The sequence below is a fragment of the Artemia sp. Qi Xiang Cuo genome, chromosome 9 (assembly GCF_049724085.1).
Source record: "Artemia sp. Qi Xiang Cuo chromosome 9, ASM4972408v1, whole genome shotgun sequence".
NCBI classification, from domain to species: Eukaryota; Metazoa; Arthropoda; class Branchiopoda; order Anostraca; family Artemiidae; genus Artemia; species Artemia sp. Qi Xiang Cuo.
Window position 1 is genome coordinate 50,235,824 of NC_142802.1, and position 22,475 is coordinate 50,258,298.

Consider the following 22,475-nt stretch of genomic DNA (forward strand, 5'->3'; position numbering starts at 1 on the left):
TTGAAGTCACTCATATTAACAAGTTCACAAAAATGAAGTTAGATTATTTCCAAAACCTCCTCAAGAATCTGAAGGAAAGAGGGAACAGACCCACTAGGAGACCGATATATATTACCAACAATCAAAGTTTTAGCATGTGTTTTAATCTCAATAAATATGGATTCAAAAATTCCTCCTTCATTTCTTGACAGGTCATCTCTAACAGAGTGCGGAAGATATTTCGAAACATAGACAGTAAGGCCACCTTTAGCCATCCTAATTCGATTCAAATATTCCACCTTGTACCCAGGGAGATGCAATAGAGAATCATTTTTCAAATCAAGGAAAGTCTCACAAAAACCATTAAAATCAGGGTGGCCACTACGCACTATTTTATTCAACTCATCAAACGAAGAACAAAGACCCTGAACATTAAATTGAAGCACAGAGAAACTACCATCCTGTTTGGATACTCGATCTAAATCCGATACATAATTACTACTAACTGAAAAATGGGGATTTGATGGTGATTTATTAGACTGATCTACTGAATGATTTATCAAACTAAGAAGATCAATTGGGTTATTTTGAAGCTGAAGTAGTCTCTAACCTAAGGAGGAGATGTCACTCGAACTAGAGTAAGACAAATTCAAAATACTTACAAATTATGATCCATCACGCGCCACTCACCACCCAGCTTGGTATCTCCATAACAATAACGTGTGGACAGCAACTAGGCAAACAGAACGATGAACTCATTTCTTGAGACAAATGAAACTGAAACATAAAAAATAAAGACCAAAAACAGAGAACTTGGATAAGAGAAAAACTTGTATACAAAATGGAAAAAAACGAAAACATAACTAAATCTCACAGTACAGGAGAAAAATTTATGTATCACAACTCATGAAAAAAAACACACTAACAAATATCAAACAAATAGCTAAAGAATGAATGAATCACACCAATTACTCATCACCTCCGACTGACACAGAGGAGGAGGGAACCACAGAGGCTGTATAACTAGATAGATAGGGAACAAAACACGAGTCCTCAGTTCGCAACCAAGTCTTACTCTTAAACTATAGACTAAAAACAAATAAAACCACAACCAATATTAATAAAATACAGTTGTCGCGACTGATCCACGTAGGTCACAGAATTAATATTGGTGGTGGTTTTGTTTGTTTTTAGTTTATTTTAGTTTTAATCTTTGTTTCTTCTGTGCTGAAGACGCCTCGTTTATGTACAGGCGAAATGTCTGCGTCGTTTTAGTTTTTCATCTTTTCTCTCTACTGGCCGCAGTCTCCTTTGTTGTTTTTCATTGAGTTTTTCCCCTCTTTGTTGTTTTTTTGTCATGGCTGGCCAGTTCGGTTCATTTGTTTTTAGTTCACTTTAGTCTTGTTTGTTGTTTATCGTTGAGTTTTTCCCCTCTTTGTTGTTTTTTGTCATGGCTGGCCAGTTCGGTTTACTTGTTTTTAGTTTATTTTAGTCTCGTTTGTTGTTTATCGTTGAGTTTTTCCCCTCTTTGTTGTTTTTGTCATGGCTGACCAGTTCGGCTTAACATCTTTCAATTTATATAAAATGCCTCAATATCGGTGGTACTATTTTTCTTTTTGTGAAACCAATTTGATTTGGAGGCAATGAATTATGCAATTCTGTATGATTAAAAATTCTAGCATTTAAACACTTCTCTGTAATAGATACTTAAATATTTTAGATATTTATTGCAAAACAAAAGCTTCTTTGGACCAGGGCCAAAAAACGAAAAAAGCACATTTGCCCACAAAATCATAACACATGATAATAACACACATACCAATAACAAAATATAGCACATAACACTAGCAGTGAAATGGTTCAACAATTACAAAAACAAAAACACACATTATATCGCACATATAGATAGACAGATAGATATTTGATGCTTTAAAGCAGTGGTTCCCTACCAATTTTGGGCCGTGCCTCACCTAGACATTCCTAAAACCCTGATGCCCCCTCATGATATTTAAATTTTGTTATTCAAAATTTTTCAGGTATTCTCAGAAGGAATCTTGAAATGTAGTATACCTCCATTTTTATACCCTGGTATATTTTGGAATGCTCAATTTTTATATAATATTAATAAATTAAATTTTTTGAAGATGTTATTTTTATTAAGAAAAGAGTAGGTGACATTAGATAAATTATGAGATATTTTTAAATAAAATTTGAAGGTCACCGAGAGGAGAGGAGGTGGGATTAAAGTTAAAAAAAAAAGAAAAAAAAGAAGGAATCTTAAAAGGCCATTAACTTGGTATATTTTGACAGGTCGTCCTCTAAGCACATTTAATACTAATTAAAAATACTGTCTGAATACAATACCTTTTATAAAATGTATGACGTCATTGCAATACTACCATGTATCTTTTTGGCTCTTTAAATGCATATGAATATGACGTCATTCCCATGAACAATGTCTTTTTCAAAATTCAGGCTCTAAAATATAGTCAGCCGAAGCGTACATGTCCTGTCCGTGACCCACCTAAATATTGTGGCCCACTAGTGAGCCTTGCACCCCACGTTGGAATCACGGCTTTAAAGCCAAATGGGCCGTGGCTACATAAAGGAAAAATAGTAAACAAAGAAAAAACCTTGCTCACATTCAACAATGCTTCCAGCACTCACAATAGTTATATAGGTCATTGATTCCAAAGATCGTCTCCATTACTTCACTTAAAATAGGAGCTATCCTACTGAACCAGTCCAAAAATCTATTCTGCTCAAAACACGCTAGTAAAACGTGTTAAGTGTAAGGCAACGCAGTTTTCGATATAAGAAAATTGACAGATTCGCTACCGGCCGACGACTTTTCATCTCAAAGCGATTTTTATGCACATCGTCGTGAGTGATGAGTTTCAGACTTGTTAGATTTATTCTTCAGATTACTAAACCTGAAGATAGATTTATATTAATAATAGTAAAGTGTCAAGAACGAGTGTCTCATACCTTTTCTGGTCTATTTGAGATCGAACTATTCTGCAGTGATGTTTCATCTAGAAAAGCAGATTTCACTCTTCTAGTATCCATTAATTAGATATTGGTCTTTCAATTAATCTTCCATGTTTTCGCAGGGTTACCTCATACGTCTCTAAATTTGTTTTCGGAGTTTTTTCTTCCTCGTGTTCATAAAAAATTTACCAAGGGAATTTGTATGACTTTTTTATACATTGTTGAACAGATTGTATTGTTTTTATAACTTAAATTATTTTTGTAAAGCTGGCCCCTCTTGTTAGTGCAACTTAACACTGCCTCTGCTGCATAATTTCTTTTTTTCTAGAATATGTACGAATCGCTGTACAAGCCTTGTTGAAACTTACCATTCATAAAATTGTTTAAAGTCTGTATTTAAATCGTCAGGAACACCAACTAAATTATTTCGTTGACCTCCACAATTTAATGCGCAAGCCTTTCAAACAGTTCGTGATAAAAAGTTTCAAACGAACTATAAGTAAGGAGTGACCCGGCTCGTACTAGAATATCGTTAGAGGGCTCATTCGAACGGAAATTAAAAGTTCTAGTGCCCTTTTTAAGTGACCAAAAACAATTGGAGGGCAACTTGGCCCCCTCCCACGCTCATTTTTTCCCGAAGTAACCCAATCAAAAAATTGAGATAATCATTTTGCTCAACATAGTCGAAAATCTAATTAATATGTTTCTGAGGATGACTTAATCCCCCACAGTTCCAGGGGGAAGGGCTGCAAATTATAAACTTTGCCCATTGTTTATATATAGTTTTGGTTATTAGGAAGTATACAGGCGTTTTCAGGAGAAATTTTTTCTGGTGGGGGGAGGAGGGTCGGAATAGGGGTTATGGGGGAGAACCTTTCCATGGAGGATGTTTCCTTGGGGGAAGGGACATTCTTATGAAAGGGGTGCTGGATTTCCCAGCATTATTTAAAAAACGATCAGAAATTAAATAACTGAAAGTAATAAGTTTTTTTTTCAACTGAAAGTAAGGAGCGACATTCAAACTTAAAACGAAGAGAAATGATTATGCATATGAGGGGGTTCGAGCCCTATTCAATACCTCGGTCTTTACTCTAAAGTTTCTTTAGTACTTTCAAAAGAGCTATCTACTCTAATTAACCGGCCTTTGTGATTCAGGGGTTTGTGGTTCGAACAAAATCCAAACTTTAGCGTAAAGAGCGAGATATTTACTAGGGGGTGAACTCCCTAATATATGTAATAAAAGCATACGAATATAGAAATTCGTTACGTAAGTTACGTCAGAACAAAATTTCGAGAAAGCCATTTAGCCAAAAAAAGGAAAATTAATATGCGAATTTCGCTTTAATTATTCATGTACGGTGAGCCAAATTCAAATCTGCATTAGTTCAAAAACGTTCAGAAATTAAATAAAAAAAAACGAGTTTTTTTTTAATTGAAAGTAAGGAGTGCCATTAAAACTTAAAACGAACAGAAATTATTCCGTATATGAAAGGGGTTGTTCCCTCCTCAACGCCTCGCTCTTTACGCTAAAGTTTGACTCTGTCTTACAACTTTATTTTTTAAAACAATAAAAAACTATAAATGTACTAGGGCTTTAGAGCTTTAGGCATGTAATTAATCGTATTTAATGTTGATTAATCACCAAAAAACGTCACTGAGCCCCGTCTCTTAGCATCATTAATTATAATCACTGGACGTGGAATACACTCTTGCTGAAATCGGTTCCCGAAATCAGCTACGTGTGCCTAGCCCTTTAGTCTACGTGTGCCTAGCCCTTTAGTCTCGTTATTTTATAGCCCCTTGTGTAGTGCATTCAAGTATCATATATTAATATGCGTACACGAATAGGAAGTAAATCCATCTCTGCGTGTAAAGGAAGCTAACATTCATAGGAACTATACGTGCAGGGAAGTGTTTCCCAGAAGTGTAAGAATAATAAAATATACGTTTACTACATATATAGAAAATAAACTAAAAGACAAGGAAAGTTGTAAAAGAAATCCGTGAAGGACTGGAACTCAGACCATGGAGGTCAATATTAAAATCATCGAACTTCATAAAGGGGTACCGATTGGTATTTTCTCGATCTGCTTCTCTGAAAGATCCGTGAAAAGTGGTGCAGAGCCAAAAGGTGCCATATACAATACAACTACATATACATCTGTCGGTATCAGCTAAGCTAGAGATTGAAAGTTTCAAATAATTAGTCTTGAAATATAACCAGATCATCGCTTCAAATTGTAGTGTTTCCTAACGATAGTACCACCTGTCACTTCCTTGTAACGTTAACAATATAATTTAAATTTTAATCGGTAAAGTTTAATCAAAATTGAATGTGGCTATGAAATTTTTATAAGCAAAGGAATACATAGTTATTCAAAAGTTTAGAAAACATAAAATTTCGAAGTAATTCTCTAGGCGAAAAATCAATGTAATTTTTTATTCTAGGTGGCATCACCATTGTTTCAATGGCCAGTGGCTTAATGTTTTCGGGTTTTATTATATCCAAGTGGAAACCCCGAGCACTTACTCTTCGTATCTGGACTGTGGTTATGGGCTTTATATCCTTTACCTGCTTTATTATTTTTGCATTTATGAAATGCAACAGAAGACCATTGTTTGGAGAGGCTCAATTTGATGGGACGTATGTATTTAATTTTTATAGTTAAGGCTTTACTTCCTTCTAATTGCAATGATATACCTAATAGGCGAAAGAGAGGGTAACTTCCCAACGTTAAGTAGAAAAAAAACAGGAAGAAAGATAACGAATAATGTTCAATATAGCTGCACAAGCTGGATTTGGAGTAAGGGTGAATAAATGTATGGTTAGCGTGTGACTGTTTTTTAATTTTTTTAATCCTAGCAAGCGCTTGATATCTTGTTAATGTAACGAAATGATCTCGGTTACTAAAAATACTATAAAGACAATTACTGGAAGCACTAAAAGTCATGAAGGAGTGATCTAGCAAATAAGCGCATAGTTACAAATTGAACAGTTTTATATGAAAATGTCCAACGACCCTGGTCCTGCGTCGCTGCATTACTGCAGCAACTCGCAGGGGCGAATCTCCATCATTTTTATTGGGGGGGGGGGCAAGAGGGGTCCATATCTGGATAGTCAAGGGGCATGGTATGTATAATATTTTTTTCTCCACATTATTGGGGGGGGGGCAACTGCCACCCCCAAACGACGCCCCTGGCAACTCGATTGAGAGTCAATGCAAAGGCTCAAAATACACTTGGCGTTTTTTAGAGGTGTATAGAATAGTATTGTGGCAAACACATTGGGTGGTAAAATAAAAACCTTCGATAAAACAAACGCTGGCGGCAGCAATACAGCAGCCCATTATCAGCACAATAAACGAGCGCGTATTTCAACGCCTACGCTGAGATGGTGACCTAAAGAAACTAAATACATGTTTAAACACTCGGTGTTTTTACCGCTGACGACTGCTGAGACAGTGTGTTTGGAGAGATTACATTATACAAAAAAAAAAATATGTTATAAATGAATTTCATTTCCTGGGAAGGGAGAGGGCAATTGTAAAAAAAGAAAAAAAAGAAAAATTCTAGATAATTTGATTAGGAAGTCCCAGAAATTCAAGGGAGATTAAAGTGTCTGGGAGTTGGGCCTAAATTAGGCCCTGCCTTCAATCCTAAACAGATCAAAGTCTATAATGAGTGTTAATCTGATTGATGTGTCCTGAATTAAATAATATTTTAACAAAATTTGAATTTATTTACATAAAGAAAATCTCTACCTATGGTTTTCAGAATAGCTTCTTTTGTAAATTCACATGAATTGGTGGAGGGGGGTGGGGGCTCACAATATATTTTTCAATGTATAGGGAGGGGGATTTGTTGTTTTTTCAATTATTTTGAACGAAAATAAAAAAAAGGCTCCATTCAATGAATAAATACGCAATAATTAGTTCTTAACTTGTACCTCCTTAACAGGCAAATGTTTCGAAAATTCAACTTGCCTCAAGAATTACATCAATTGAAGAAGCAAAGCCGGTTTTTGCTGCGTGGATGGTAGGGAAGAGATTCAAGCTTGCTCCAGGCGTCTCCTGCTTCATTAGATAAATGGCTTGTCTCAATTTTAATTACAAAAGGAATTAATTGCAAAGAAGGTTAAGAACTATTAAATTTGACATATCTTTTGTATCCTAGCCACAGAATTGTCTCATTGTTCAATTATTGATTAACATTAATTGTTAACTAAAATTGATTGCTAGGTCATATCTCTGAGTCACTGATGTTTTTACCGCCCAGTGGGGAAGTACTAAAGTAACAGCGGCAATAAAAACGCTCGGTAAAAATACGCTAAGTGTGTTTCGAGCCAGAGAGATAGGCCTATTAGTTACAAACGTAGATGTAACTAAAATATTAGTTAAATAAACCCCCCTTAACTTATGATATTTTCATTTATGACAAAACTAGCACAGGAACGACTTCATAGAATGTTTTGCTCTGATTCAGCTTCAAGTGGGGCTAATGCTGCTACTGCTTTTGAAACACAGAAGTTCTGATTGGTTACTAATCCTAAACTTTTTCATAGACGCTTTGTAACCAGCTAAAAATTGACATTTGGTTTCAAATGTCTGACTCGGGTAGAATTAAGATTCTTCTGAATATTTATTCTGTGATTCTAAAGAATTATGTGATTCTAATATTCTGGGATTCCTGGTTTTGATTTAAATTTACAAATTTACTAATGATTTGGTGAAAAGTTTTCTTAGTGTGTGTTTGCTTTTATGTTTGAATAAGGAGAATACTGCTGCAGTAGCTCAAAATGTTTGATGTTTCGCTATATATTTTGGAAGCGAGCATAAGAAAGAAAATTGTGTTTCCGGGGCTATCTTTTTACTGCTATTAAGGGCTAGGTTTCACATAGAAGGTTTTCCAGGTGAGCAAGTTACGGCAAAATTAAACGAAAGCAATTGTAGTTGTAAATCAAGGTTCAAGGTACTTGTTAATTACACGAAACACACTCAAGAAGTGGAATTAGGTTAATCCTAATGAAATATAACCTTCATATAACCTTTAGTTTATATAATAATATAGCTTGGTCTACATATTTGCACAGTAGGGGGGGGTAAAATATTTGGACAGCATATATAACATAACCTAACCCCCCCCCCCCAATGTGCAAATATATAGCCCAAATCATAAAAGTACAATGAATTCTATCATCCGTCACTTGTCTTTGTTGCTATAAAACCGGTTTTCGGAGATCTAACCTATGCGTAATTATTGAGTGTATTTCGTTTAGTTCGCAAGTACCCAGTATTGTTATAAAATCTCGGTTTCGCAGTCATTTTTGTGAGTGAGTAAAGAGCAAAACGCATTTTTGAAAAAGAGAAACGTCTGAATATACTGACAACCAAATAATATAGAAGAAAAGATACGGACCATTAAGTAGAACGTGCTTATCAAACAGTTCGTGGTAACGAACTGTAAGTAAGGAGCGACCCGGCTCAATGGTAACCGAAACTGTAGAAAACGGAATTTTGATACCAATAGATACATCAAAAGATCAGATCAAAGAAACCTGAGAAAATTTGGCTGATTTTCAAAAAAAGGGGAAAAGACCCCCTAAAAGTTATAGAACCTTAATGAAAATCTCACCATCATATTCAGCGTATCAGAGAACCCTATTGCGGAGGTTTCAAGCTCTTATCTACAAAAATGTGGAATTTTGCATTTTTTGCCAGAAGAAAGATCACGGATGCGTGTTTATTTGTTTGTTTTTTTCTTCTTTCCCCAGGGGGGATCGTATCGACCCAGTGGTCATAGAATATCGTGGGAGGACTCATTCGAACGGAAATTAAAAGTTCTAGTGCCCTTTTTAAGTGACCAAATAATGGAGGGCAACTAGGCCCTCTCCCACGCTCATTTTTTTCCCAAGGTCACCCGATCAAAATTTTGAGATTGCCATTTTGTTCACCATGGTCGAAAATATGATAGCTATGTATTTTAGGATGACGTAATTCCCTATAGTCTCCAGGAGGAGGGCTGAAATGTGTGAACATTACCCATTGTTAACAGATAGTCTGGGTAATTGGGAAGTATACAGACGTTTTCAGGGGGGATTTTTTCTGGTAGTGGGGGGGAGGAGTGGGTCGGGGGTTATGTTGGACGATCTTACCATGAAGGAAGTTTTCATGGGAGAAGGGACATTGCTATGAAGGGGGCGCCAGATTTCCCAGCATTATTTAAATAAAGATCAGAAATTATATATAAAAAAACAAGTTTTTTAACTGAAAGTAAGGAGCAACATCAAAACTTAAAACGACAGAAGACATTACGTATATCATTGGGTTCATTCCCTAGTCAATACCTCGCTCTTTAAGCCAAACATTTTTTAGTACTTTCATAAGAGCTATTTATTCTAATTAACGGCCTTTGTGATTAAGGGTCATTTTTAAAGAACTGGAACAAAATTTGAACTTTATGTAACAGAGCAAGGTATTGACTAGAGGGCGAACTCGCTAATATACGTATTAAAAATATAAGAATACAGAGGCTCGTTACATAAGTTAATTCGTAAGTTATGTATATTTATTAGTAATAAAAACGTTCGTAAATAAAATTAAACAGGTTTTGAGAAAGCCATTTAACCAAATAAAAGTAAAATTAATATTCAATTTTTTTTTTTATTATTCATGTATGGTGTGCCAAAATCAAAACCTGCATTAATTCAAAAATTTTCAACAATTCAATAAAAAAAACCAAGTTTTTTTAACTGAAACAAAGGAACGACGTTAAAATTTAAAACGAACAGAAATTATTCCGTATATGAAATGGGCTGTCCCCTCCTCAACGCCTCGCTCTTTACGCTAAAGTTTTTCATTGTTTAAAAAAATAGAGTTATGAGAAAGTCAAACTTTAGCGTAAAGAGCTAGGCGTTTAGGAGGGGACAGCGCGTATTATTCCGTATATATAGTATATACGGAATAATTTCTGTTCGTTTTAAGTTTTAACGTCTTTCCTTACTTTCAGTTAAAAAAACTCGTTTTTTTTATTTAATTTTGGAAAGGGCGGGCAGTAAATCTAAGTTTTCAGACTAATGTGTCTAGGTATATTTATGCGTAAATTAGGCAAATTACTTTATAAGAAATTATTTTGTGTTCGATGACCGAAATGGTTTTTGTCATTTCTCCTGCCTTAATCTTATTTTTAGCAGGCGCAAAGTTTTGAGTCGAAAAGTGCTTTGACTCGAAAATACTAAGAAAATGCAAAAAGTTGGCTTTAAAGCTTATCCTAATCGGGGTGTAGAAGGGAGGCGAATATTGGGTGCTGGATTATCATAACTTGCCTTAACTGTCTCGGTACTTTGTTTTAATTATTAAATGCGGTGTGATTTTTGTATTAGGCCAAAACAGAGACATACATATCGCAAACCATTATCTACTCTTTTATAATAGGAAATGTTAAGACGAATATGTGGAACATATTTTTTTCGCTTATTAATCCAAAGTATAGTCAATCCAAGTTTCAACTCGCTAGAATTGACTTTTGGCCTTTTTTCTTTTAATAGAATTAGTTGTGTCATAAGAAATCTTTATCATTTTTCGACTTTCATCTGCGGTTGTCGTTTTATGCATTTAACCAAAATTGTTAATCATTGGCTCACTAATAACAAAATAAAATTGAACATCATCGCGTTATTTCACCTTATAGGAGCCAATAACCTTATAAAAAGAAATGAATCTCGAGGTACGGCCACATTGTATTAGGATGAATTCGTAATTTTTTGGTACCGAAAATTATTCCAAGAATTGCCATTAATATTTAGCTCGAGATTGGCTATTAACGGCCTAAATAGAATTCTCTGTGATTCTTAGGGAGGCGGGAATAGAAAGTAAAAAACCGCTATCTTGAGCTGCAGCAGAAAAAAAAATCGCTCTAAACGTAAATATCGAAGAAAAAATAGTTTTCAAAAATTTTAAAAAGAAAAAAGGAAAGATGTTATATTTCATTTGAAAAATACAAAGATGGCAATTTATTGATGTCCAGTTACTTATCTTTAAATACTTTTAAGCAAACTATGGGTATGTAAACATCCATAAGCAATTTCAGCGTTTCAGAAACTGCAAATTTGCTTTATCTTCACGAAATATTGTACAGTTTATTCAGTCTAATTAAAACTTGGAGAGATTAAAGTGAAAGCGTCTGAATGCACAGTTCTAATGCAACCAAATCTTTATGCTGAATCTACATTTGTTATTTAGAGTCAATGTTTTCAACTCTTGTAATGATTTGTGTGGATGTCAAGATGTGAAATTTCAACCTATTTGTTCAAGCAATGGTCTTCTAAATTTCTACTCGGCATGCCATGCAGGTTGCAGAAATGTTACTCTTGGAGAAGATGGAAGAAGGGTAAGATTAAAATTTGTATATATATTTAAATCATACAGTTTGTGTTGATTATGCAATGTGAAGTGTTGCAGCAATAGTCTTGCGGTGGCAAGACTCTAGTTCTGTTTATTGCCATCGATTAAATACAAATCGATTGAACAATTCTAAAACGATATACCCCAATAAGAATTTTTTCTCTAACAGAATAATGACACATTCCTTGAAAATGGCGTCAAAATCCACTTTTTCTGCTTAAAACCCACCATAATCTCTATCTGTTCATTGAAATCCACACTTTTACTTTTAAATGCAGGTTGTCACTGTAGTGCTTTGCCCCAGAACATAAAAACCCCAAAAATAGCATATTTATGCAGCCCTTCATCCTCTGAAAATGAACATGCTGCATGATTCTTGCCAACGAGTCACTCTCCGTAGTAGAGGAAAAAAATCCAAAAAATTAAACTTTCTGCTGGGATCACAAAGGTCAACGGGCTAGAATTTCAAGTGTTTAGTCACCTCGGTTCTAGATATATGCATGCGAAATTTCAATTGAATACGGATGCTATGTGAAAATCCATTCCCTCTATCCCCTAAGTCCCAATAACTTGCGCCAATAAGTTTCAAGTAGATCTGCGCACTTTGGTACAGAAGTTGGAGATGAAGAGTGAACCATGCCAATGAAATTCGTGTCCTTATGCCCCATTTGCAAAACACATATCAGCGTGAAATTCCAGCAGGCTGATAAAAAATATTCTACATTTCTAATGAAAAGCTAGTAGTGGACGCTGAAAAGGCCATGAAGGGATGAGTTGGGGTATTGGAGGGATTTCGTACTCACTTTGACCCTCTCGTCATGCATTTTAAAAACCCTTGCATGGTTCCAATTCCAACGAGGTGTAAAATTACCTTAAATTACCTTAAATCGCACTAGCCAGCGATAAGGACGAATCCTGTAGACGCCGGCAATGATGATGGTGGCTCAGCTCATCGGGCACATTCCAAACTGTGCGCCATGGCTTGCTGCACCAATCTCTGTCAACAGCTGACTTGAAGGCTTCAGTATTAGGGGACATGACTGCATTCTGGCTAAGGGAATTCCATAAGCCAACCACAAGGTTGGAGAAAAATTTGTTTCGCAGCCTGGTATTAGCGCATTTCCGGTAGAGCTTTAGGGGGTGCCCTCTTGTTCTTGACGAACTATCTAACTGGAATAAGTCAGGGATGATATCGTGGTTGCAGATCAATTTGAATGTCATCAATACATCTCCTCTCTTACGTCGGTATGTGAGAGATGGTATTTTGAGCCTCTGGAGTCTGGTAGAATATGGCAAATTTTGAAAACCCCTTATGCATTTTGTTGCTCTCCGCTGCACCGATTCCAGAATCGATTGGTCAAACTTGTTAACTGGTGTGATAATGGATATCCTAAATTCCAATTTTGGTCGGATCAGGCCCTTTAGGAGCTTAGTAATCACTGCTGGAGATCTACTGCAGAACGTTCTCTTTATTATACCGAGAGTTTGGTTGGCTTTGGATACTGCAGACTGCGTGTGTAAGTTGAATTTGAGCTTGTTATCAACCAAGACTCCCAGATCTTTTTCGCAGTGACTGGTGGTAAGTGGCTGTTTAGAACCACAATTGGATTCCATAAAATACTGGCTGAGAGGGTTGTTTGCTCCAAAGTGTATGACCTTGCATTTCTGGATATTAAATTCTAGTCGCCAGGTTTTTGCCCACGTTGAGAGTGCGTCGAGATCTGCTTGGATGTCTTTGGTACTTTGGGGGTCATAAATCGGACCGATTATTTTGGAATCATCAGCATATAAGAAAATCTTATTCTTTATGATTGAAGATGCATCATTAATATAGATGTTGAATAGAGTTGGTCCCAAAACCGTGCCTTGGGGTACTCCGCTTTCTACATCTGCTGATTCTGAGAAGAAAATTGATCCACCATCCCCAAATACTCTTACCACCTGCTTCCTGTTGGTAAGAAATTGCATCGTCCAATTTATGACTTCATCGTGGAGGCCTATTGCGTGGAGTTTAGAATTTAGCCTCCTATGACATACTTTATCAAACGCTTTCGCTAAGTCTAATAATATCATATCAACTGGGGATCCCGTGTCCATAAGTTCTGTGACATGCTCGTAAGCATCAATGAGGTTAGTATCAACTGATCGACTGGGGCGGAAGCCATGCTGGCTAGGAGATAGTAGCTTGTTCGCATTTAGGTGTTCAATAATGGCTGAATTAACTATGCCTTCAAGAAGTTTTCCCACTCCCGAGGTGAGACTAATTGGTCAATAGTTGCTGGCTTCATCTCTGCTGCTTCCTTTATGAACAGGTGTAATGTAAGCTTCCTTCCAGTCTTGTGGAATAGATTTAGTATTTAGGGACTTTAGGAATAGTAGGGTGAGAGGATGTGATAGTACTGCATACGTCTCCTTTAAGAGCCGAGGGGGCACTCTGTCAGGTCTTGTTGATTTATTTGGGTTAATTTTCTTTAGTCGAGTCTCTACATCTACTTTAGTAATATTGATGGGTGGCATACTTTTATGAATTTCGTACTGTGGGGGGTCGGGAAGTGGGGCATTATCTGCAACTGTGAATACTGAAATGAACTGCTTATTTAATGCATTAGCTATCTCCCTTGGGTCGCAGATTTTAGATCCATCTTGTACAAGTTGAGTGACAGAATGCCTTCCAGGCTTACACGATGACACATACCTCCAAAATTTCTTAGGGTTAGTTTTTGTTGCAGCTGCCACTGATTCCTCATACTTCTCGGTGATATTTCTGGAGAGACTTCTAAGCTTGTTACGCGCCTGCTTATATTTTGTGTAATAGTCAGCCTGGTTTTGATTCTTTGTGTACAGCTTCCAGTATTTCTTTTTTCTGTTCCTAGCCATTTTTATTTCTTTTGTAATATACGGGAGGGTGATTGGTTTCCTTTTCCATTTTGTAGAAGAGTGATTTTCAATAGCCTTCAGTAATATTCTTTTTGTAGTTGTCCATGACTCTTCCACATCTGTATTCTCAATGAAAGACCAATCACATTGAGTCAGTTCCTGACGAATTAGACTGTAATCAGTGTACACGTGTTTTGTAAATTCTAGTCTTTGGGGATACAGTCTAAAACTGCAAGTTATGACAATGTGGTCACTAGCTCCAAATGGTGGTAGGGGCTCGATGCTTATTATAGACTCTTGGTCTTTTGCTAGTAGTAGATCAAGTAGCGAAGGGTTCTGGCTATTTCTATATCTTGTCGGGAAGTTAACTGCCTGGTACAAAGAATGATTAAATAGGCACTCCAGGAATGGTCTTATTAAACTATTTTCAGAAAAACTGAATCCGTTGACCCATTGAATATTTGGGAGATTGAAATCACCAACAATAATTATGTTTCCTCGTAGCTTCATTTTAATATCAATTGAAGTACTCATAGCAAGTAAAGAGGATTCAAGGCTAGGGGATGCAAATTATGGTTCAAGTAAGTGGAGGCTTTTTTAGAACGGTATGCGAGTTGAGTCGCAAAAAACAATCGCAAATACTAGTGATCCTGGACATAGACGGTGAAAAGACTGGTAATTTAAAGAGAAAACTTGAAAGATGGACTGACTTTTCAGTATTAAGTCCAATCACAAGAGCTGAAGTACCTACAGGCTCCCCAAGAGAAAAGTATAGCAAAAGATCAGAAAAGTACTACTTAACGTCCTGAAGAAGAAATGGGAAGACTGCAAATTATGGTTCAAGTAAGCGGAGGCTTTTTTAGAACGGTATGCGAGTTGAGTCGCAAAAAACAATCGCAAATACTAGTGATCCTGGACATAGACGGTGAAAAGACTGGTAATTTAAAGTGAAAACTTGAAAGATGGACAGGGTATTTTAAAGACAGATATAAGCCCCCAGCTGCTGTTGATTTTGAAATACTGAAACTATTTCTCTTATCAAACCAAGAACTTGAACCAACCACCACCCCCACTCTAGTCAGAAACTCAATCAGCAATCAAGCCCCTCAAGCAAGAATTAACCCCAGTCCCCAAATTAGGGGCGGCTGAACTTATTGCGTCAGATCAGAAGATTTGACTGATCTGTTCTATACCATTACATCTGCCGTGCGGGAAACCGGCCATTTACCATTTCAATGGTGCAATGCTGCCATTGTCTTTATTCACGAAAAGGGATCAAAACAGGAAAGCGGAAAGTACTTTCCAATTAGCTCCGCCATTAGACTGTAAGGCTGACTTTTGCTCTGGCAGATCAACACATGACTAGATCTTCGTCATTTGACAACTCAAGGAAGGGTATAGTGAATTCAACTAAAAAATTCCCATGCTATTTGAGAGAGAGAGAAGGTTTTATTGAAAAATCACATAATAAGCAAAACATTATTGAAGACAATTATTCGTTGAGTTCGGACAGGTATTAGACTTTATGTGACGCAAAGGACTCTGGTGTATCCTTCTTCACTTAGAAATTCTTGATGAAACAGTCCATATTTATCAAGAGTCTGTGTGACCAGTTCTGAGGCCAAGCATTAACCGCTGATGACCTGTCAGAAGAGTTCACGACTTCATCAGGTGTATTCCAGAGTTGCATCTTATCATAATAGCCCTTCAACCTCTTTCTGAATGCCGTTGTGTCAATGATGCTGGCATCATATGGCACTAAAACAAGCGGCCGATGATGTACAATCTGACCTATACGGATGATATACGAGATGTACTCGAAGATATACTAGCTATTTCATTGCAGGAACTGCAGACACAAGCTGATAAACTTTACGACACCATCAAGCCCTTCAGGATGAAGATCAATATCCGCAAGACCATAGGTATGATGATTACAAGAAATGGACTATATACCCCCCCCCTCTGTGATCACCATAGGTAGACGAAAGTTGTGCACCACTTTCTGTACATAGGTAATTTACACTTTTTTAATAACTGTCATAGCCTTGATGTGGAGCCACTTGCAATTGCTAGCTCTATCTTCCAAAAAATAGCCAATCTCAGGAAAAACAACTATCTATAAAAAAAAACTTAAATATTTCCTTGCCTGGTCATCCCCGTAACCATGTATGGATGCGAAACATGGACACTAAACATCAAAGGAAATCAGAACTTCTAGCACTCGTGCACTAGGCAGGCCACGAAAATGTTGGACAGTGGCGGATCCAGAGGGGGGGGTGAGGGGGCGCGCACCCCCTAACATAGTCTGAAGTAATGTAATTTACTTAATTCACGCAAGATTGCGTTAATTAAACTTGCTCCTAACGCAAGTTTATCGGATCAACCTATTTTGCCCCCTCCCCTAAAAAAAATCCTGGATCCGCCCTTGATGTTGGACTGAGAACTTCGAAAACCTTGTCTAGTTATCACGCACCGAACCAAATTGAGCATTATAGAAAACCTTGCGCATGAGTTGGCAGGAGTTGTGCTCCCAAAATGTTCCAGGGGATGGCTAAGACGTAAGTAATTGAGCTTTCTTTAGAGGTCTTTGTTATTTCAACACTCAAGGTGTTTCTTTTTATGGAAAGAGATACCAAGGCTGAAAGGTGCTTAGCGTTTATTTAACTTTATAATTAAATGCTAATAAGGCCTAGCTTTGAATAAAATTGTTTAACAATTTCCCCTGTTTTTTTCCTGGCCATAGAGCCTTACGGGGGAGTTTATATTGAATCGTTTTTTGTTAAGTTTATTGATTGAATAAATTGATTGATTGATTGAATTGCACAGTTATTGCCTACAATTGACGTTAGAAAAAAAAATCCTAATTGTGACTAATGACACTTCAGTTGCTGATTTTAAAATTGCTTAAAGTCATAATAATCATATGCGCGTTGGTTTGTTGTTATTTGCGTTGAGGGGACTTGTTTGTCAAGGGATGGATTTTTAAAATCCGTGTCAGTAAAAAACATCTTGGAATTTGGACATTGCCTGTTAAATCATATTGAAACGCAAAGAACATAAACACACTAAATGACACCAAAACACGAGACAGTAATAACATACTTCAATTTCCAAGACAAACACTGATTGTAAGATTGTTCTAAGTCATGTTTTCTTAAATGATCTTTTCGTTGGTAAAATATATGTAATTATGTATTTAGTAATTAAATACTGGCATTGAATTCATTTTCCATTTTCTAGAGATTCTCTGACTGTACTTGTGGTGCCAAAATTGGTAATTTAGTTACTTCAGATGTCACGAGTGCGGATTCAAATGGCTATGGGTTCATGACTGAAGGATATTGTGTCAATGACTGCTATTCGCTGTTTCTCATTTATATTGTGGCATCTGCAATTCTTAAGTTCCTTAATAGTACAACTTATATTGGAAATATTTTAGTTGTTTTTAGGTAAGTTTTATTGCAGACTAACATCTTTTGTTTTCTCTTTTTTAATGGTAAAACTAAGTTCTTGTGATGTAACTATTTTGCATTGTGAACTTTATTATTTTGGAAGGCAAAGAGCAATACTCTATATTTGTAGACTCCAGATGCCAGTGAAAGGACATTAGGAAACCGAAGCAAGTTAAATTTACCTTGGAAGGCAAGGTGTTGCAGAAATAGGTAAAGAAAAATTGTTGAAACAGCATAGTTTGGTGTCTAGTAACATAAAGTCTTTGGTAATATATCATTCGTGTAGTATACCATTGCAAAATAGGACTATTGTAGGTAGAAATATGGTATTTATAACAAAAAACTGAAATTTTGAGAATTAATATTAAATATAGCCTACTGCTTCGCTTGAATAGGAATAAATGAGGATAAAGTGGGGATTTATCTGTTACATTCGGGCTATCCTTTTTTTGGCATTTTCATCAACAATTACCAATAAATTATTGACTATTTTCTTGGGGATTTTTAGCGGTTCCTCGCAGGTAGTTCACGGGGGGCATTTACGTAGGGACAGCTGAAATTAGATGACATTAATATTTCTAAAGAAATCAGAAATTTTCAAAATCTCCATTGCTTATACTTTACAACGATATGCCTTTCTTGAGTTTTGGTAGATTGCAAGTAGCTGCCCCACCTCTCAAAATTTGTGGTGATAACCTAGAGGAGGTTGAAGACTTTAAATAACAGTGAGAGCATTATTAGATCTAATGGGAGATGATCAAAGATCTACTGAATTAAAGTTCCCCAACTGGAACGTTGACAATTGTCGGGGCCGAGTTGGGCTGGACAACCTATCCCTTGTCTCAAGCAATTAAGCAAGTAAAAATAAATACTTACAAATAACCAGTTGTTATCAATGTTGTTTGATTATCGGGGTTAATTTGGGAAAGGCAAATGTGACTAAATTTCCTCGATATCTTTCAAGAGAAAACTTTTTAGGCCTTTCTACTGTACTTTACCCATAATTATCCCAACGTTAAGTGGCTTAGGTTATCTAGAAGTTAGCTATATTCAAATTTTATTTTTCCTATGCTTAAATTGCAGGCTGGACTTAATTGCAGGCTGGATTGCAGGCGCAGGCTGGCGCTAAAAAATAATTAGTTACGGTTAACTTTCTTTTGCATGTATCTATTCTCTCTTTCTCTATCTCTCCCCCTTCCTCTCTCAGTTTCTCCGTCTTCAACTAAAAGGTATGAACGCTCAAACTTTGAAAAAGTTCAGTCTCAATGAGGACTTTTTACATTTAAAACAATATATTTATACTTTTCTCAGTCAACTACTACAGTTAAACTTGAATTCGTTCCTTTTTTTTAGATGTGTTAAGAAAGAAGATAAATCAGTCGCTCTTGGAATGGGAAATTTCCTGACTAGCCTTTTCGGTTTTATTCCTGGACCAATTATCTATGGAGCCTTGATTGGTAAATACATTTCTACAACTTTACTCGTTTCCATTAATCAAATCATTTAAGTGGTTTTAATTGAAGTCGCTCTTTTCTTTTTTTTCTTGTCAAAACAAGCTTGAATCATGTGTAAAAATTATGAATTAAGAATTATGTAAGTAGGGGAGACTGGGGCACCTCCGTGCACTTTTTAATCAAAGTTACCTGCTTCGGCTTGTGCGCGCTATCGGGACTTCTTATTTGGCACCAGCATAGCTTAGCCACTTGGACAGAGCCTGGACAGAGTTAAAGCGAAAATATGCAAGCGCTGCTAAGTAGTTGACGTTTTCCCTGGGTCCACAAAATGTCCGAAACTGCCCCTATATAGGGGCAGCTTTGCACAGGTGTGGGGGTAGCTCCGGACATGCTTTCAGATACTGTATTCTTCAGATATAGGATACAAAAGTAAATAGAAAAGAAAAAAGGTTCATAGTTATCAAACTTAAATCACTCAGCGGATATGATCTAACCAAAGACCTGCAAAAACATAAGTAGCTTGGACCCGAGCAGTTCCACCGTGTCGAGTCACCTCCAGCTTTTTCACGACATCTTCAAACGACACCGATGCCTTGTCTTCAATATCAGGAAAGTGAAATCGATCAGAGTCTTTCTTTCTCCGTAGAAAAGAAACCTGAAACTCCCTGTTCATAATATCAGTCTCCAAGATCTTTGCTGCATAAAGAACAAAATCTTTCTTAAGCTGAAACCTCACTAGCACAAATTCGTCAACCTTGATCTCTTCTGGAATGAATGAAACTTCACTTTCAGTTTCAAGTATTTCACAGTCTGACCCTGCATGGAGGCTTTCATCTGAAGAGTCATGGAAAGAGATTTCCGAAGGGGAGGAAGGTTCTCTTATCGTTGACAACTCTTGCTCCTTGCTCTTTGCCAGTTTTACTCTTTTCCTACCAGTCTTCTTTGCTGACTTTGCTTGTGCTCTTTTCTCCAGATCTTCTTTCTCTGGCGTATCCGTTAAAATTCTCGTTTTGCCAACTCGAGCCCTATTCACAGTTAGCTTTCTTGGTTTAGCCTTCGGGAATGGAAAAATGTCTTCTGGATTGACATCAGGTTTGGGCCCGGGTGGTTGCTCTAAGGCCGAGGAATTCAGGACAGGGTCAGCAACTGCTTCCAAAGTATTCCTAGACTCTACCCTATCAGTTACTTCTCCAGCGGTGTTTGGTCTGTCTGAGACCTTAGCGGCGATGAAGTCTGCATCAGTGAACGCTGATCTTGAGAATGGCCATATTCCTGGTTTTGAAAAGCCCGATGTGATGTTGTTCGGAGTAAACGCTAGGGGATAAGCTTGACCAACTAGGTTTGCGGTGTGAGTTATTTGAAATCTTTCGTGTGGATGGTTTGTTTGCCACTCGCCGAACTTAGCCCTCAGATACGCCTTGAACGGGCCATAGACAGATATATCTAAGGGCTGCATTTTGTGGCTGCAGTGTGGCGGAAATGTGAGAAGCACTACTCCATTCTCTTTTGCATATAGAACTGCCTCCAAATAAATATGGCTTTCATGGTTATCGAGGATGAGCAACACCGGATTCTCCTTGTCGCATCGAGTGTGCTTGACGAAGTGCTTCATAACTTCTAAGAAGTTCGGTCCAGTCATCCAACCAGACTGGAAAGCTAACCCAAGGCTACCAGGTGGTGCTCCATGGAGCATGTGTTCTCTGAAGTGCACGCGTGGGAACACAAACGCTGGGGGGACGGTGTTCCCGATGGCATTAACGATGCAACACACTGTAACTAACTCCCCCGCTCAGCAGCAACGGCCTTGCCCACTTGCTTTATACCAGATTTCGCTATGACTTTAGGGCTATCCATGACAGTTGTTACTCCGGTTTCGTCTAGGTTGTACACTCGTTCAGGTGTGAAGCGGTGCCGATTGTATAAAGCTTCAAGATTATTCATGAACGAGTTTACATTGAAGGGATTGAATCCTGAAGCCCTGGCCAGGCTGGTGTTCTCAGGTTTCCGAAGACTCAGCTCTGGATGACGCTTCATAAATCCATATGACCAGTCATATGTGGCGGCACACTTTTCATCCCAGTTCTTGGGATAAGAGATCCTCATCTTCACTGCATATTGATATGCCAGCTTCTGAGTTTGTGCTAAAGTCAAACCATAGTGAAGTTCGCAGGAACAAAGAAGGTAAGTCTTAAGTTTTTCCTCTTGATCGTCAGTGAAAACCTGACGGGTGGAATACTTTCCTCGTTTCAAATTGGCTGATCTGGCTATTCCTTCATCCACACTAGTCTCGTTGGCTGATTTTGACTTCTTCAAGCGATCAAATAATGTTGAAGCAGCTATTCCATGGGTCTTGGCCGCTTTTCTGACCGAATCTCCATCTTGTATGGCTTTTAGCCCTTGTTTGATAGCTTCTTCGTTTGGCTCGGACTTAGTAGGGATATAATTTCGCACCATTTCTGGAAAGAAAAATGCTGCCTTAATTAAAAATCATTTTTTAAGCAATTACTTGTTGATATAATAATAATAATGTATTTTTAACCCGCGTCATAAAAAGTTATTACAATTGTGTATTAAAAAAAGTAAAAAAAAAAAAAAGACAAAATCGAAAAGGAAAAAAAGTACACTACAAGGAAATTAACCGAACAGACGGACCAAAGGATGATGAGGCGAAAAACGACAAAAAGCTGAATCCGACAGCCTTCCATGCAGCACGGCCAACTTTGCTGTTATATCAGGGACTTCAAACTTACGAGTTATCTTACCATTACTATGCCAGGGGGGGGAGATAAAGTAAAAATTTACAATATCTGAAGTAAAAAGACCGGATCTGCTTAACATCTTTTTTCTTAAGAAGGGGATAAAGACCAGAAAGATAAAGGACAGAATGAACACAGAATGTAGAATATAGCCTACCCAATGCACGTCTATTATACTTCCCTCGATTGGCAACAATCTTAGAATATCCCATTTGAATTTTCTTTTGAACATCACGAACAGTGCACTGCCGTAAGCTAGAAATTGAATTAGTAACAGTAATACCCAACCACCGAAAGGCGGAAACAGAGGGTATAGAAAAACCGCGACAAACTAAGGGAACATTAGAGGAAGTCGGACCATTAAAAACTAGAAACTCGCATTTCTCAACATTAAGAGAAAGACCAATTTTAGAAAATAAACGTGAAACTTTTGAGACCATAAAAGAGAGACCTTGCTTAGTTTTACATAAAAGTAGAAGATCATCCGCATAAGCAAGATAAGAAACATCTGAAAGTCCAATGAAATATTTTGATCTAATTTCATCTAATATACCAGAAATACAC

General features: G+C 37.2%; 1 protein-coding gene across 1 annotated transcript in view; it reads left to right on the plus strand.

The window, feature by feature from the left end:
- Window positions 1–22,475, plus strand: part of LOC148948762 (solute carrier organic anion transporter family member 74D-like) — a 101,191-nt gene that overhangs the window by 72,129 nt on the left and 6,587 nt on the right. The window contains exons 7-10 of the mRNA XM_089094658.1: window positions 5,419–5,614; window positions 11,208–11,355; window positions 17,490–17,698; window positions 19,055–19,158. Of these exons, the coding sequence (XP_088950784.1) occupies window positions 5,419–5,614; window positions 11,208–11,355; window positions 17,490–17,698; window positions 19,055–19,158 (657 nt within the window). The remainder of the gene's footprint in view (window positions 1–5,418; window positions 5,615–11,207; window positions 11,356–17,489; window positions 17,699–19,054; window positions 19,159–22,475) is intronic.